At 56.7% G+C, this 15,653-nt stretch overlaps 1 protein-coding gene and 1 pseudogene across 6 annotated transcripts in view; both read left to right on the forward strand.

Annotated features, from left to right (window-relative positions):
* FLYWCH1 (FLYWCH-type zinc finger 1) overlaps nucleotides 1–15,653 on the forward strand; it is a 51,687-nt gene that overhangs the window by 21,160 nt on the left and 14,874 nt on the right. For 2 of the 6 annotated variants that reach the window (XM_078344362.1, XM_078344360.1), the window contains exons 3-10: nucleotides 1,455–1,587; nucleotides 2,277–2,705; nucleotides 3,106–3,579; nucleotides 5,839–6,303; nucleotides 6,437–6,700; nucleotides 8,330–8,593; nucleotides 9,298–9,570; nucleotides 11,075–11,135. In XM_078344362.1, the coding sequence (XP_078200488.1) occupies nucleotides 2,375–2,705; nucleotides 3,106–3,579; nucleotides 5,839–6,303; nucleotides 6,437–6,700; nucleotides 8,330–8,593; nucleotides 9,298–9,570; nucleotides 11,075–11,135 (2,132 nt within the window). In that variant the 5' untranslated portion in view covers nucleotides 1,455–1,587; nucleotides 2,277–2,374. Of the gene's footprint in view, nucleotides 1–1,454; nucleotides 1,588–2,276; nucleotides 2,706–3,105; nucleotides 3,580–5,838; nucleotides 6,304–6,436; nucleotides 6,701–8,329; nucleotides 8,594–9,297; nucleotides 9,571–11,074; nucleotides 11,161–15,653 lie in introns of all 6 variants that reach the window. The other 4 variants (XM_035266641.3, XM_078344361.1, XM_078344363.1 and 1 more) reach the window with 3 other exon arrangements.
* On the forward strand, nucleotides 6,662–8,424 carry LOC118146171 (uncharacterized; annotated as a pseudogene).

Consider the following 15,653-nt stretch of genomic DNA (forward strand, 5'->3'; position numbering starts at 1 on the left):
CGCTGGTGATCAGGGTTCTGTGGGGTCCCCGGGTTCCTTCACATCTGCATACAGCTAAGAGGCTGCTGGGCTGGAGGGTATAGGTGGTCTCCCTCGAATCTGGGAGTGCCCTGCAGGTAGCCTCTTCTACAGCTGCCTTCCCTGCAGGTCTGGGGCTCTGGCCGGTGAGGCATGGGGATGTGTACCCTACCCTCCCTCCACACTGTTGGTCACGAAAACGCCCCAGCCACCAGTCCAGATTCAGGCAGGTAGAGACTTTAATGGGTGGAGTGGTGGCGGGTCAACATCTGCCACCCGAGAGCCTCAGTGGGCAAGAGTGGGAACAGGTCATCAACCTTCCACAAGCCGGTGGCCAGGTTGTATTGGAAGTTTTTCTAGATCTGTTGAAGCGCATGTGTCTTGGAAGTGGGAAGTGTTCACCAGGAGGACCGGGTTCTCTGTCACCTCCCGTGACTTGGGTACAGCTCCCTGGGAGTGTCAGGCCAAGCTCACTTCAGTCCCCACTTCCGCTCTGACTGCTGGGACGAGGCCCCTGCCCGCCTGCACTCCCGCGTCCTGCAGGACCGATGGCGGGGTGGACAATGTGGAGTCGCTGTGCCGGCCTGCGTCGTCTGGAAGGCCTCTGTAAGAAGCGGCCTGGCTGGGAGGGAGGCCGCGGGAGGGCGCGTGGTAAGCGCGGCAGCTTGTAGGGGCCTGGCCAGCCCGGAACTACAGGCAGTTTCCAGAGGGCGGGGCCTCGCGGGAGCCGGGAGGGTGCAGGGTCCATCCAACAGCGTTTCTTCCCATTCATCCCCATTCATCCGGGCCTGCCCCATCCTGCCCTTATCCTCTTCCTTCCCTGTCCAGCCGCATCCAGTCCCATTCATCCCCGGAGCGCAGAGCCAGAGCGTGCCAGCCGTAGGTGCGGGCTGTTGGCAGAGGGACTTGTGCCAGGGCCAGTCAGCACTGGGAGCGGGGATTCCCACTGTAACTCTTTCCTTCCTGGAGCGGCTTTGCTCGGGAGGCGCTGGCGGGGTCTTTGCTGCAGCTGATCCCGGTTGGCCCTCTGTCCCCTGCACTTCGTGTCACCCTCTGGGGTGAGATGAGCAGGCTCGGAAGGACAGCATGGAGGAATGGGCTGGGGCTGGGAGAGATGTGGTGGGGCCAGCCCTCTCGGTACCTGTGACTTCCTGGGGATGGGGCCTTCGCAGCTGCCCAGGCTCCCAGGCCAGGGAACTTTGGAGCAAAGTGGGGGACGAGTGGGCACTGGAGCTGCAACAGGTGGGGTGGGGGCGAAGGTGCTAAAAATGTCAGGGAGTGCAGTCTGGATTGCAGGCTGAGAGGTGGCAAAGACCCCACCATCTGCTCACACTCAGTGTCCCCCCAACACCGTGACTGCCGCTGACTGCCCCGAGGCCCCCGCACAGCCCTGCGCAGGTTCCGCATTGTCTGCCCTCTCTGCTTCTCTTTGCTAGAACCCAGGGAACCCACGGTGACCTCGTGATTCTCCAGACGCTGCCTCAGCCCCGTCCCTGACCAGCCGAGGCAGCAATAGCAACTGCTCGGGCACGAGGTGTCTGCCACGGTGGGGCCCTGGCATCTCCCGAGGTGGGTGGCCTGTGGCTTGCAGGCTAGGACGGGGGCTGGGTCTGCCTGAGCCCAAAAAGGGGTTTCTGTCCCCTAAGCCAGGATGTGGTGCTGTCCTCTGGAAAGGGCCCAGTGTGCCGGGCCCACACTCCTGAGCTAGGTGCCCAGCATCCTGGTGAATCGCAGTTTCTGAAAAGGTCCTGCCAAGTCCCCAGGCATCTGAGCAGAAATGGGGCTCAGCGTCCCCCCTTTTTAACCTCAGGTATATCATGGGTATCTGTGCCTCACTGTCCTCATCTATGACTGGGTCCATAAGAACAGCCTGCTGTCAAAACATAGGGGCTAGACCGGGACTGGAAACGCAGGTGGAGACCCTTTGTCTGTGCTCAGCACGTGGGAAGGCCCATGGGTAGTGGCTCAGCTCTTAGTCATTACTCACTCTGATGGCCCCTTGTGAGGGGTGTTTATTATGCACATTTTCCAGATGGGGAAATGGGGTTGGATGGGGGTGACATACCCAGGGGTGCCAGGAGAGGAACTGGCGGAGCAGAAGGACCAGCCAGGGTCCCTATTTCCATTAGGCCCCATGCCAGCCTTGGCCCTACTGAGCAGTGAGGCAGCCTCATCTGCCCCACCTCCTTCCCAGCTCTGTATCTAGAGCCCTGGCCCAAAGGCTTCCTCCACTGATGGGATTTTGCTTCCTTCCTCAGGACAGAGCCACTGGACTCCAGGTTCCTTACCTGGGAGCAGGAGAAATCCACCTGCTGGGGGCTGAGTGCAGCTTGAAGGACAGGCCCTGGGTCCCGGGATGCCCCTGCCCGAGTCCACCGAGCAGGAGGGCGAGAGCGTGAAGGCTGGCCAGGAGCCATCTCCCAAGCCAGGCACAGAAGTCGTCCCTGCAGCAGCAGCCCCGAGGAAGCCCAGAAAGTTCTCCAAACTGGTCCTGCTCACGGCCTCCACCCAAGATGAGGACGCGGTGGGCTGCAACCCCCAGGAGGTGCACTGCGTCCTCTCCCTGGAGATGGCTCACCCCACAACCCTCGCCAGAACCTTGCAGATCCTTCCAGCTGAGGAGCAGGGAGGGGTGGTCCAGCCAGCTCCCCAGATGCCTGAACAGAAGTGCAGCAAGCTGGACCCAGGTGAGGCGAGGCCTGCTGCCCCTGCCCAGCCACCCTGTGGGTCCCGTGCTCAGCCCTGCACACGCCCCTTCTATCATAGCGTCCTGCCCTTCTCCCAGCTGAGCCTCCTGCTCTCTGACCCTCAGCCTGTCCCAGGCTGCTGCGCCAATCCACTCAGGTACAGGCCCTGCCTGGCCCAATGGGAGTTGCAGTGATGTGCAGAATTCCTTCAGCTCCCTAAAAACATCCACCACGCCCCCCAAAATAACCAGCGCTGAGAGTCAGGCTTCTGCTTGGGAGCAGGAGGAGGAGGCAGCACCTGCCACGCTCTGGACTCCCATGCCCTCCCTGGTTCTGTCCACGCCTGTGGCCTTGAGCTTTGCTCTAGGTCAGCTAACCCAGCCCTCCCTTCCCCTGGCAGCCCCCCAGTCCCTGGAGTTCCTGAAGACACCATTCGGGGGCCGCCTCCTGGTGCTGGAATCCTTCGTGTACAAGCAGGAGAAGGCCGTGGGGGACACAGTGGACTGGAAGTGCCACCAGCACGCTGAGCTGGGCTGCCAGGGCCGGGCTATCACCCGGGGCCTTCGGGCCACAGTGATGCGGGGCCACTGCCACGTGCCCGATGAGCAAGGCCTGGAGGCCCGGCGCCAGAGGGAGAAGCTGCCCAGCCTGGCCCTGCCAGAGGGCTTGGGAGATCCCCAGGGTCCTGGGGGCCCTGGAGGCAGAGTGGAGGAGCCACTGGAGGGGGTGGGCCCGTGGCAGTGCCCCAAGGAGCTAGAGCCGGAGCCCAGTCCTGGGCTGGTGCTGAGCAAGCCATCCCGAGAGGAGGACGAGGGACCGCGCACCTTGTCGCTGCTGAGCCTGCCGCCCAAGAAGCGCTCCATCCTGGGGCTGGGTGAGTGCATTCCACCTCACTGCCACCTTCACTAGGGCAGGGGCCCCAGGGGCCCACCCTGAGCCCAAATAGAAATGTGTGAATATAGGGTCCTGGCCAGACTCGGTGGCTGATGCCTGTAATCCCAGCACTTTGGAAGGCAGAGATGGGTGGATCATGAGGTCAAGAGATTGGGACCATCTGGGCAACATGGTCAAACCCCCTCTCTACTAAAAATATAAGAATTAGCTGGGTAGGGTGGCATACACCTGTAGTCCCAGCTACTCAGGAGGCTGAGGCAGGAGAATTGCTTCAACCAGGGAGGCGGAGGTTGCAGTGAGCCGAGATTGCACTGCTGCATTCAGGTCTGGGTGACAGAACGAGGCTTCAGCTCAAAAAAAAAAAAAAACAGTACTCAAAGCTAAAATAACTTTTAAAACTATAAATGTGGCTGGGTGTGGTGGCTCACACCTGTACTCCCAGTACTTTGGGAGGCCAAAGTGGGTGGATCACCTGAGGTCAGGAGTTCAAGACCTGCCTGAGCAACATGGTAGAACCCTGTCTCTACTAAAGATATAAATAATAGCCAGGTGTGGTGGCAGATGCCTGTAATCCTAGGTACTCTGGAGGCCGAGGCAGGAGGATCCCTTGGACCCGGGACGTAGAGGTTGCCATGTGCCAAGATTGTGCCACTGCACTCCAGCCTGGGTGATATTCTGTCACACACACAAAACCACCAACAAACCAGCCTGGCCAACATGGCGAAACCTTATCTCCACTGAAAGTGTAAAAATTAGCCAAAAGTGGTGCCTCGTGCCTGTAATCCCAGCTACTCGGGAGGCTGAGGCTGGAGAATTGCTAGAACTCGGGAGGTAGAGGTTGCGGTGAGCCGAGATCGCACCACTGCACTCCAGTCTGGGTGACAGAGCAAGACTTGGTCTCACAGAAAAAAGTACGTATATGTAAATGTGGACTGGGCACAGTGGCTCATGCCTATAATCCTAGCACTTTGGGAGGTTGGGGCAGGAGGACCAGTTGAGCCCAGGAGTTGAAGACCAGCCTGGCCAACATAGTGAGATGTGACATTTACAAAAATTCAGTCAGGCGTTGTGGTCCCAGCCAGCCACGCAGGAGACTGAGGTGGGCGGATCACTTCAGGCACGGAGATTGAGCTGCAGTGAGCGGGGATCCAGCCAAGAGAGAGACCACGTCTCAGATCAGAATTGTATCTGGTTCCCCGGGCGATTCTGTTGTCCATTAAGTTCAGGAAAAGATGCCTAGTGGGACAGTCTTGGGTTTTGGGCCCTGGATTCAAACCCCAGCCTGGCCTGATGGCAGTGCAGTCGCCTGACAAAATTGCCTTCGTTTTTCCGACTTTCAGGTGCTTTATCTTAAGCCTGCTGTGATACCCTGGGTTGCTTAAATTGCGCATTTGGGGCTTGGCAAGTGGCAGATGGGCGTTCTGGGTGTTTTATTACCAGTAACTAGGAGGTGGGCTTGAGTTCGAGGAGGCCAGGCACTTCGTGACACGGCTTTAAGGATTTGCTGAGGCGGGAAGGGAGAGGCGAGGAAGAGGGAGACTTACTTTTCACTGTGATCTTTTGGAGCCGTTTGAGTGTATCATAACGTGTGTGTTATTCAAACATGGATACTTTTTTCTTTTTGAGATGGAGTCTTGCTCTGTTGCCCAGGCTGGAGTGCAGTGGCACGATTTCAGCTCACCACAGCCTCCACCTCCGGTGTTCAAGCAATTCTCCTGCCTCAGCCTCCCAAGTAGCTGGAACTACAGGGTCCTGCCACCATGCCCAGCTAATTTTTGTATTTTTAGTAGGGATGGGGTTTCACTATATTGGCCAAACTGGTCTCAAACTCCTGACCTCATGATCCACCTGCCTTGGCCTCCCAAAGTGCTGGGATTACAGCTGTGCGCCACCACACCCAGCCAGAGCAAAAAATAAATTTTTTAAATCCTAAAAAAATAGTGACAGAGCAGAGGCCCCGAGTCCGAGTCCAGGTGTGACCTTGAGGCAGCATGTAACAGCCGTGCGCTGGAACGGCCTCGCTGGCCACTAGGAAAGGAACGAGACCCCTTCTGGGTTGCTGGGTGGTGGGGTTTCAGCGGGAGTGCGCTTGGGGGTCCCGGCACATCTGGCTCGGGAGGCCAGAGTAAATTTCAGCCATGAAGGACAAAGGCTGTGAGCCCCCAGAGTCTGCAGCGGCTGCCCGTCCTGGGCTCCTCCCCACCCCCAGGAGCTATGATCGCCTGCATCCCTCCTCTAGGACAGGCCCGGCCCCTCGAGTTCCTGAAGACGTGCTACGGGGGCAGCTTCCTGGTGCATGAGTCATTCCTCTACAAGCGGGAGAAGGCCATTGGGGACAAGGTGTACTGGACCTGCCGGGACCACGCGCTGTACAGCTGCCGGAGCCGCGCCATCACCCAGGGACAGCGGGTGACCGTGATGCGTGGCCACTGCCACCCGCCCGACGTGGAGGGCCTGGAGGCCCGGCGGCAGCAGGAGAAGGCCATGGAGACCCGTGAGGCTGGGCAGGACGGCCCTGGGAGCCAAGTGGACACACTGCTTCAAGGCGTGGACAGTCTGCTCTACCGCAGGGGCCCGGGCTCCCTGACTCTCACCAGGCCCCAGCCTAGAAAGCGAGCAAAGCTTGAGGACCAGGAGCTGCCAACCCAGCCCCAAGCCCCCAAAGTATCCCCAGATGAGGACCAGGGCATGGACGCAGACCCTGGTGAGCTGCCTGCCTTTGGGGCTCATCAGCCCTGCCTTGACTCTTGCTTCCAGAGGTCCAGGGAGGGAAGGGGGTGGAATCGGGCCTGCCCAGCCCCTGCCTCCTCCCCTGACAGCCTCCCCAATCTCCCCAGGAGGCCCCGAGTTCCTGAAGACACCCCTGGGGGGCAGCTTCCTGGTGTACGAGTCCTTCCTCTACCGGCGGGAGAAGGCGGCCGGGGAGAAGGTATACTGGACCTGCCGGGACCAGGCCCGCATGGGCTGCCGCAGCCGCGCCATCACCCAGGGCCGGCGGGTGACTGTGATGCGCGGCCACTGCCACCCGCCCGACCTGGGAGGCCTGGAGGCCCTGAGGCAGCGGGAGAAACATCCCAACCCAGCTCAGCGGGGGAGCCCAGGTACCTGGGGATGGTCGGGGAGCTGGGCCTCCGGAAGCAGGAGCCCATCCTGCCTTCCCCCCTCAACCCTGCCTGTCCTGCCGGCAAACGTCCTGTTCCCTTCTGTGAACATCCTAGAAGGACCTGTGGCCCTGGCCTCTTCCTTGCCCCCCCTGGTTCTGCTTTCAATGGTGGGGTTCCCACCTTCCTGCCCAGCCTCACCCTTCTGGCCAACCTGCCCCACAGTAGCCGCAGCAGGGCTAGCCCTCCCTGCCCCCCGCCCCGTTTAAGAGTTGATGGTGTTGATAGAGGCCAGTGACTGCACACGGTCAGTCTCGTGTTGCTACAGTGTGAGCCTGTCCTAGGAGAGGAGGCGATATTTACACGCACGCAGCTTCTCCTCTGGGCCAGCATTTCCACAGACACACATAATGTCCAGAAAGGCTGGCCCATGAGAATCGTGACTGTCTCCCTTTTCATCCATGCAGTCAGCCCCAACCCCAAGTGTCTGGTGTGTGTGTGTGTTTTTTTTTTTTTTTTTGAGATGGAGTTTCACTCCTCGCTCAGGCTGGAGTGCAGTGGCACAACTCACTTCACCCCCAGCCTCCCAGATTCAAGTGATTCTCCTGTCTCAGCCTCTGTGGCTGGGATTACAGGCACGCGCCACCACACCTGGCTAATTTTGTATTTTTAGTAGAGATGGGGTTTCACCATATTGGTCAGGCTGGTCTCAAACTCCTGACCTCAGGTGATCCACCCGCCTTGGCCTCCCAAAGTGCTGGGATTACAGGCGTGCGCCAACACACCCAGCCCCCTGCTAGATGTTTTCCTCATACGTGGAAGGGAGTGAAGTGTGCCTGTGGTCTGGGGTCCCCACCTTCCTTCTGGCCGGCTCTGTACGCAGACTTCTATGCTGCTGTGCCCTGCAGGGTCCTCCCACCTCCAAGTCTCCCTGCTCTGTGTCGCCCCTGCCCAGCCCTCTCCGTCCCTCTTGAAGGTGGTTCCACAGCCAGACGCCTCCCACCCTCTGTCCCCTCCTCTTCTAGGGCTTGCTCCCCACCCCGTCCCCTGCTTCCACTGCTACCTGCTGTTCCCCAGACACCCCAGCCTGCCTCCCCACCTCTGTGGCCCCTGTGCCTGCAGAGAGGGAAGGGCATCCTCTGGGCAAGGCACAGCCACCCCCCAGAGTCCTGCCCTCACCACATCCAGGACAGTAGGCGCTGCTCCCTTGCTTCCTGCCCACAGCCCTGGGGTCACATCTCCACCTGCCCAGCTCTCAGGGGTGACCCCTGTCAGCCCTATCCAGCTCCTGAACTGCTTTGTCCACGAAGGCCCTGGGTCTTCCTCTGAGCAACCAGGCACAGCACACCTGCGTGCTCACCAGGGCGGGCGCCAGGAAAGACGAGTGGCGCAGCACACACTGTCTCCCTGCAGGCCTCACCCGACCAGTCCCCAGCCTCTGGAGGGGGACCCCAGCAGAGTTGGGGGGATGGTGGAATCTGTGGCTTGGGCTGCGGGGCCACCTCACTGTGAGGAGGTGGTGTGGTCGTTGGGGGAGGTCACCACTTGCCCTGCTGATCTCGGCTCTGAGAGCTGGTGTCCTCTGCTCCTCCCTCCCCTGCCCTGACTGCCTCTCCCATTTCTCAACAGGAGGCCCTGAGTTCCTAAAGACGCCACTGGGGGGCAGCTTCCTGGTGTACGAGTCCTTCCTCTACCGGCGGGAGAAGGCGGCCGGGGAGAAGGTGTACTGGACCTGCCGGGACCAGGCCCGCATGGGCTGCCGCAGCCGCGCCATCACCCAGGGCCGGCGGGTCATGGTCATGCGCAGGCACTGCCACCCGCCGGACCTGGGCGGCCTGGAGGCCCTGCGGCAGCGGGAGCACTTCCCCAATCTGGCACACTGGGACGGCCCAGGTGCGGGCAGGCTCGGTGACCCCGGTCTCCAGGAACCTGTGCCTCACACGCTGGCTGGAGGCTGCCTGTGGGCCATGGCGTGTGTGTTGTACGTGGTGGTCCAGCAGCCTGGGCCGTGAACTGCATCTGCAGGCTCCACGCTCCTGCCACTGGTCTTCTGCTGCGACTCGCTGTTGGGGTAGAAACCCACTCAGCTCTCTAGAGGAAGGGGGTGGCAGCTGGGGGTGGCAGCCGGGATGGCATCTGCTGAGGGCCACAGGGTGGACCTGGACACCCTTCGTCTACCCCGGCGCCACCCCCCCAGCTTCCAGCCTCACGGGGTTCTCTCTGGCCACCACATTATGTGACCTTTCAATTCAGCTTGTTAAAAGTCAGAGTCCAAAGGGCTGCCCACTGGCTGAGGGGTAGGTGGACAGGGAGCCAGGAGGCCTTGGTGCCCAGTCCCTGCCCTGGGGGATGGGTCTGAGGGGTCAGGATAGGTCTCCAGGAGCATTCAGAGTCCAGCGGCTGCCAGGCCATCTGCCTGGCAGATGCTCGGGCATCCCCCGAGACCCTGGAAAGAGATAGCCAGGGTGGGAGTTGGGGCTGGAGGAGCAGGCAGAGGGGAGGAGGGCAGGGATCACTGGGGGGCCGGCGGCGGGGGATGAAGTAGACCCAAAACCCTGATACCCAGGCCCCACTCACAGCCTCACTTTCCCTTTCAGAGCCCCTGCAGCCCCTGGAGTTCCTGAGGACTTCTCTCGGGGGCAGGTTCCTGGTGCACGAGTCCTTCCTCTACAGGAAGGAGAAGGCGGCCGGGGAGAAGGTGTACTGGATGTGCCGGGACCAGGCTCGGCTTGGCTGCCGCAGCCGCGCCATCACCCAGGGCCACCGGGTCATGGTCATGCGCAGCCACTGCCACCAGCCCGACCTGGTGGGCCTGGAGGCCTTGAGGCGGCGGGAACAGCTCCCCAGCACGGCGCAGCGGGAGGACCCAGGTACCGAGGGTTGGGGGTGGGGGCATCTTCATCTCCGACCCCTCAGAACTGATGCCCCAGGCCCGGCACCCATGGAGGAGACTGTGCTTGTGTGCACATACAAATTACACATTTATAAGAATTTTGTCAAAAATGGGTTCCCTTCACATGAACAGAATATAAAACCAGTCTTTAGAAAGCACTGTGTCGGCCAGGTGTGGTGGCTCACACCTGTAATCCCAGCTGCTCGGGAGGCAGAGGTGGAGGCTGCAGTGACTGACATGGCCCCACTGCACTGCAGCCTGACGACAGAGCAAGACTGTCTCAAATTCAGCTGGCCAGGCACGGTGGCTCACCCCTGTAGCCCAGCACTGGGGGAGGCCAAGGCATAAGGACCGCTTAAGCCCAGGAGTTTGAGGCCACCCTGGCCAACATGGTGAAACCTTGTCTCTAAAACCTTGTCTCTAAAATTTCAATTTTTTTTTTTTTTTTGAGACGGAGTTTCGCTCTTGTTACTCAGGCTGGAGTGCAATGGCGCGATCTCGGCTCACCGCAACCTCCGCCCCCTGGGTTCAGGCAATTCTCCTGCCTCAGCCTCCTGAGTAGCTGGGATTACAGGCATGCACCACCATGCCCAGCTATTTTTTTTGTAATTTTTAGTAGAGACGGGGTTTCACTTGTTGACCAGGATGGTCTCAATCTGTTGACCTCGTGATCCACCCGCCTCGGCCTCCCAAAGTGCTGGGATTACAGGCTTGAGCCACCGCGCCCGGCCACAATTTTTTAAAATTTTAAAAATCAGCTGGGTGTGGTGGCAAATGCTCGTGGCTGCAGCTCCTCAGGAGGCTGAGTGGGGAGGATCACTTGAGCCCAGGAGGTAGAGGCTGCAGTGAGCCATGGTTGTACGACCCATCCAGCCTGGGTGACAGAACAAGACCCTATCTGTACAAAACATTTTTTTGAAAAAAGGATTTGAGAAAGCCACTATTTTCTATTTTTATTTTTTTTGAGACAGAGTTTCCCTCTTCTTGCCCAGGCTGGGGAACAATGGCATGATCTCGGCTCACTGCAACCTCCAAGTCCCAGGCTCAAGGGATCCTCTGGCCTCAGCCTCCCAAATAGCTGGGGTTACAGGCATGCGCCGCCACAGCCAGCTAATTTTGTATTTTTAGTAGAGATGGGGTTTCTCCATGTTGGTCAGGCTGGTCTTGAACTCCTGACCTCGGGTGATCTCCCCACCTCAGCCTCCCAAAGTGCTGGGATTACAGGCGTGAGCCACCGTGCCTGGCCGAGAAAGCCACTACTGGGTTTAAACAAGAACTGGGGGCCTGGCCTCCTGTCTGTGATGTCTAGTTGACTCCCAGTGTTTTCTATGACAACAGCTGAAGACCGACTCTGAAGGTCTCAAGTAGCTTCCGTGTGCAGGGACAGGGAACTTGACATGTTGAATTCCCAGCACCCTCCACCCGGTTGTCTCTGTCTTCATGGCCTTAATTCATGTTTGCATTTTTTTTTTTTTTCTCAGAAAAGATCCAAGTTCAACTGTGCTTTGAGACGTGTTCTCCGGAAGGCCAGCCGCTTTCTGGGTAATTGTACTGCTTATCTCTGACGGTGCGTCACTGGTTACAGTAACAAGTATGTGCTGTCTCAGCTTTTGTGGGTCAGCATGCTAGGAGTGGCTAGGCGGGGATGAATAGAATGTGTGAGCCAGGGCGGCAGCCGCCTGGAGTATCTGCTGCCTCGTGGCTGTGGGCTGGTAGAGCTGCTTCTCACCACAGGGACCCCTCCTAGGGGACCCCTCCTGGGGCAGCTTGAGTGTACTTTACACGGCAGCCATCATCCCCCAAAGTGAGTAACCCAGAGAGAGAACAAGAGGGCAGCTGCCAGCAGCGGAATTCAAGTTCTTTAGATATGTGGAATACTCTCCAGGGTCAACCATAGCCAGGCCATAAAGCAAGATGCCTTTTTTTTTGGTCATGGAGTCTCTGTCGCTAAGGCTGGCTCAGTCTAAGCTCACTGCAACCTCCATCTCCCAGGTTCAAGTGATTCTCCTGCCACAGCCTCCTGAGTAGCTGGAATACAGGCATGTGCCACCACACCCAGCTAATTTTTATATTCTTAGTGGTGACGGGGTTTCATCATGTTGGCCAGGCTGGTCTCAAACTCCTGACTTCAAATGATCCACCCGCCTCAGCCTCCCAAAGTGCTGGGATTACAGGCGTGAGCCACCTTGCCCGGCCTTGTGGTTGATTTGTAATATCCCATTGTGTTCAAAGAACATGCTTTGTATGATTTCAGTCCTTTTAGGGCTGGGTGCAGCGGCTCATACCTATAATCCCAGGACTTGGGGAGGCCAAGGCTGGCAAATCATTTGAGATTGGCAGTTCAAGACCAGCCTGGCCAACATAGCGAAACCCTGTCTCTACTAAAAATACAAAAATTAGCCAGGTGTGATGGCACATGCCTAATCCCAGCTACTAAGGAGGCAGAGGTTGCCGTGAGCTAAGATCTTGTCACTGCACTCCAGCCTGAATGCCCCCCAAAAAATCAAAAAGAAATGTGGGAAACTCAAGAGTGTTAATTTGAACATATTTATAAGAACCCAGTGAGTCAGGCTGGGCACAGTGGCTCACGCCTATGATCTCAGCACCCCGGGAGGCAGAGGCAGGAGGATCACTGGAGTTCAGGAGTTTGAAACCAGCTGTGGCAACAGAGCGTGACCCTGTCTGTAATATGAGCCAAAGAAGATAATTATAAAATACTTTGAAATAAATGAAAACGGAGACACAACTTATGGGCTTCACTGAAAGCCACGCTTAGAGAAAAATCTGTATCTAAAAGCACTAAAAACTTTCAGCCAGACACGGTAGCATGTGCCGGTAGTAGTGCTTGAACCCGGAGGTCGAGGCTCAGTGAGGCATGATTACACCACTGCCTGCCAGCCGGGTGACAGAGCAATATCACATCTCTGAACAAACAGGGCTGGGCACGGGGGCTTGCACCTGTAATCCTAGCACTTCGGGTGGCCAAGACGGGAGGATCACTTGAGCCCAGGAGTTCCATACTAGCCTGGGCAACAGGGTGAGACCCCATCTCCACAATAAAAGCAAAAATTAGAAAAAGAACTAAAGCAGAAGAAAGAAATGTAAAAGGATCAAGAAAACTGACAAAGATAAAAACTGAAAGAGGACTGAAAACACTAAAAGCAGGAATGAAAGGTGGACACTGCTACAGACATTCTGACGGGGTCCCCCTCTCACTCGGGCTGGAGTATGGTGGTGTCATCTCAGCTCACTGCAACCTCAGCCTCCTGAGAAGCTGGGACCACAGGCACGCACCACCACGCCTGGCTAATTGTTCTGTTTTTAGTAGAGAGGGTTTTGCCATGTTGCCCAGACTGGTCTCAAGCAATCCACCTGCCTTGGCCTCCCAAAGTGCTACAATTACAGGCATGAGCCACGATGCCTGGACCCAGCCCATTCTGTAAGACAGTATCACCCTGACACCAAAACCAATTCATGTAATACACCACGTGTACAGATCAGAGCTAACACAGCAGGCCTGAGACTGCTGCCCTGCGAGCAGCCTGTGTGCAAGCTTCACCCTTACCTTTGAGATGGAGTCTCACTGTCGGCCAGGCTGGAGTGCAATGGCATGATCTTGGCTCACTGCAACCTCAGCCTCCCACGTAGCTGGGATTACAGGTGCCCACCACCACACGCAGCTGACTTTGTATTTTTAGTAGAGACGGGGTTTCACCATGTTGGCCAGGCTGTTTACAAACTCCTGACCTCAGGTGATCCATCCACCTCGGACTCCTCAAGTGCTGGGATTACAGAGAAGAGCCACCGCACACAGCCGGCATCTGTGACTTGACTGGTAGAGCGCGCCCCCGTGGATACAGTGGTATCCCTAAGTAACCACTGCTCACTATTTTCTGTACAAATCGTGTGAGATTCGCTGAACATTTGCTTTTCTTCTGAGTCTGGAATTTTGGTGACCATATTCAGTCACCCAGGCACAATGTACCTACATGACCAACCCCAGTAAAACCCCTGCACATGTCACTGCTTGTGGCTGGAGGATTAAGCGTGTCCTGTGTGACTCCAGGAGCTTGTGCCAGCTTTCCTGAGACTTCACCCTACCTGCTCCTTCCTGTCGCATCTTTTCGCCGCAGTAAATCTTAGCCTGTCATTATAGTCCTAAGTCCTGTGACTCCTGGTGAAATCACCAAACCTAGGGCTGATCTGGGGATGTCTGCAGACCACATCAGTAGAGAGAAGGACAGAAGCCATGTGATCACTGAACAGACACAAAACATTTGGCAAAATCCAACACCCTTTCCTGATAAAAACAACCAACCAGCCTGGCTAACATGATGAAACCCCCTTTCTACCAAAAATTAAAAAAATTAGCTGGGCGTGGCGGCAGGCGGCAGGTGCCTGTAATCTTCCTTATTTGGAGGCTGAGGCAGGAGAACTGCTCAAACCCAGGAGGCGTAGGTTGCAGTGAGCACTCCAGCTTGGGCAAGAGCAGCGAAACTGTCTAAAAAGTAATAATTGTGAAACCCCCACAAGTGGCCGGACATGGTGGCTCAGGCCTGTAATCCCAAGCAGTTTGGGAGGCCAAGTAGGGCAGATTGAGTGAGGTCAGGAGTTCAAGACCAGCCTGGCCAACATGGCAAAACTCCCATCTCCACTAAAACAAAAATTACAAAAAAAGAGAGAAAACCCCACAGGTAACATAATAGTGAAAGACGAGATTTTTCCCTCTGAGATCAGGAATGGGACAAGGACGTCCAGTCTCCACTTCTGTTCAATGTCTCGTGGAGCTTCCAGTCAGGGCAATTAGGTGGCAAAAAAAAAAAACCAAAAAGGAATTAAAGACATCCAGGCTGGGTGTGGTGGCTCAGGCCTGTAATCCCAGCACTTTGGGAGGCTGAGGTGGGTGGATCACCTGAGCTCAGGAGTTCAAGACCAGCCTGACCAACATGGTGAAACCCTGTCTCTACTAAAAAAAAAAAAAAATTATCAGGGCGTGGTGGCGCATGCCTGTAATCCAGCTACTCAGGACGATGAGGCACTTGAACCTGGGAGGCGGAGGTCGCAGTGAGCTAAGATCTTGTCCCAGCACTCCAGCCTGGGGGACAAGAGTGAGACTCCACCTCAGAAAAAATAGAATTTTTCCTTTTAAAATTGATTTCCAATACCATCAAAATAAAAAGGAATAAATTTAACAAAGATGTAAAACATACTCGGTGTACTAGAAAACAGTCTAAAAAACTGAAGGACACCTAAACACAGTCACAGGTTCCAAAATGTCATTTCAGTCAGCCGTGTAACGCGTGTGCAGTGACCCTCGGTAAGATTGTCCAGGGCTGAAAAATGTCACCAAGTGACCACAGCTGCTAATCGCCATCCTAGCACAGTGCATCCTGAGGCTGTGGTGAGGCTGACGTCGACAAACCTATCGTGCCGCCAGTCGTATAAAAGAGCACAGGGCCGGGCGTGGAGGCTCACGCCTGTAATCCCAGCACATTGGGAGGCCGAGGTCAGGAGATCGAGACCATCCTGGCCAAAATGGTGAAACCCCGTCTCTACTAAAAATACCAGAATTAGCTGGGCATGGTGGCGCATGCCTGTAATCTCAGCTACTCGGGAGGCTGAGGCAGGAGAACCGCTTGAACCCAGGACGGAGAGGTTGCAGTGAGCAAGATCTCACAACTGCACTCCAGCCTGGGCAACAGAGAGACTCCATCTCAGAAAATAAAAAATAAGGCCAGGTGCAGTGGTTCACACCTGTAATCCCAGTACTTTGGGAGGCCAAGGAGGGCAGATCACATAGTCATGAGATCAAGACCATCCTGGCCAACATAGTGAAACCCCATCTCTACTAAAAATATCAAAATTAGCTGAGCATGGTAGCATGTACCTATAATCTCAGCTACTCAGGAGGCTGAGGCAGGAGAATCACTTGAACCAGCGAGTCAGAAGTAGTGAGCCAACATCACGCCACTGTACTCCAGCCTGGTGACAGAGCAAGACTCCCATCTCAAGCAAAAGAAAAAAAAGCACAGGCCAGGCATGGTAGCTCACGCCTGTAAT

Source organism: Callithrix jacchus, chromosome 12 (assembly GCF_049354715.1).
Source record: "Callithrix jacchus isolate 240 chromosome 12, calJac240_pri, whole genome shotgun sequence".
NCBI classification, from domain to species: Eukaryota; Metazoa; Chordata; class Mammalia; order Primates; family Cebidae; genus Callithrix; species Callithrix jacchus.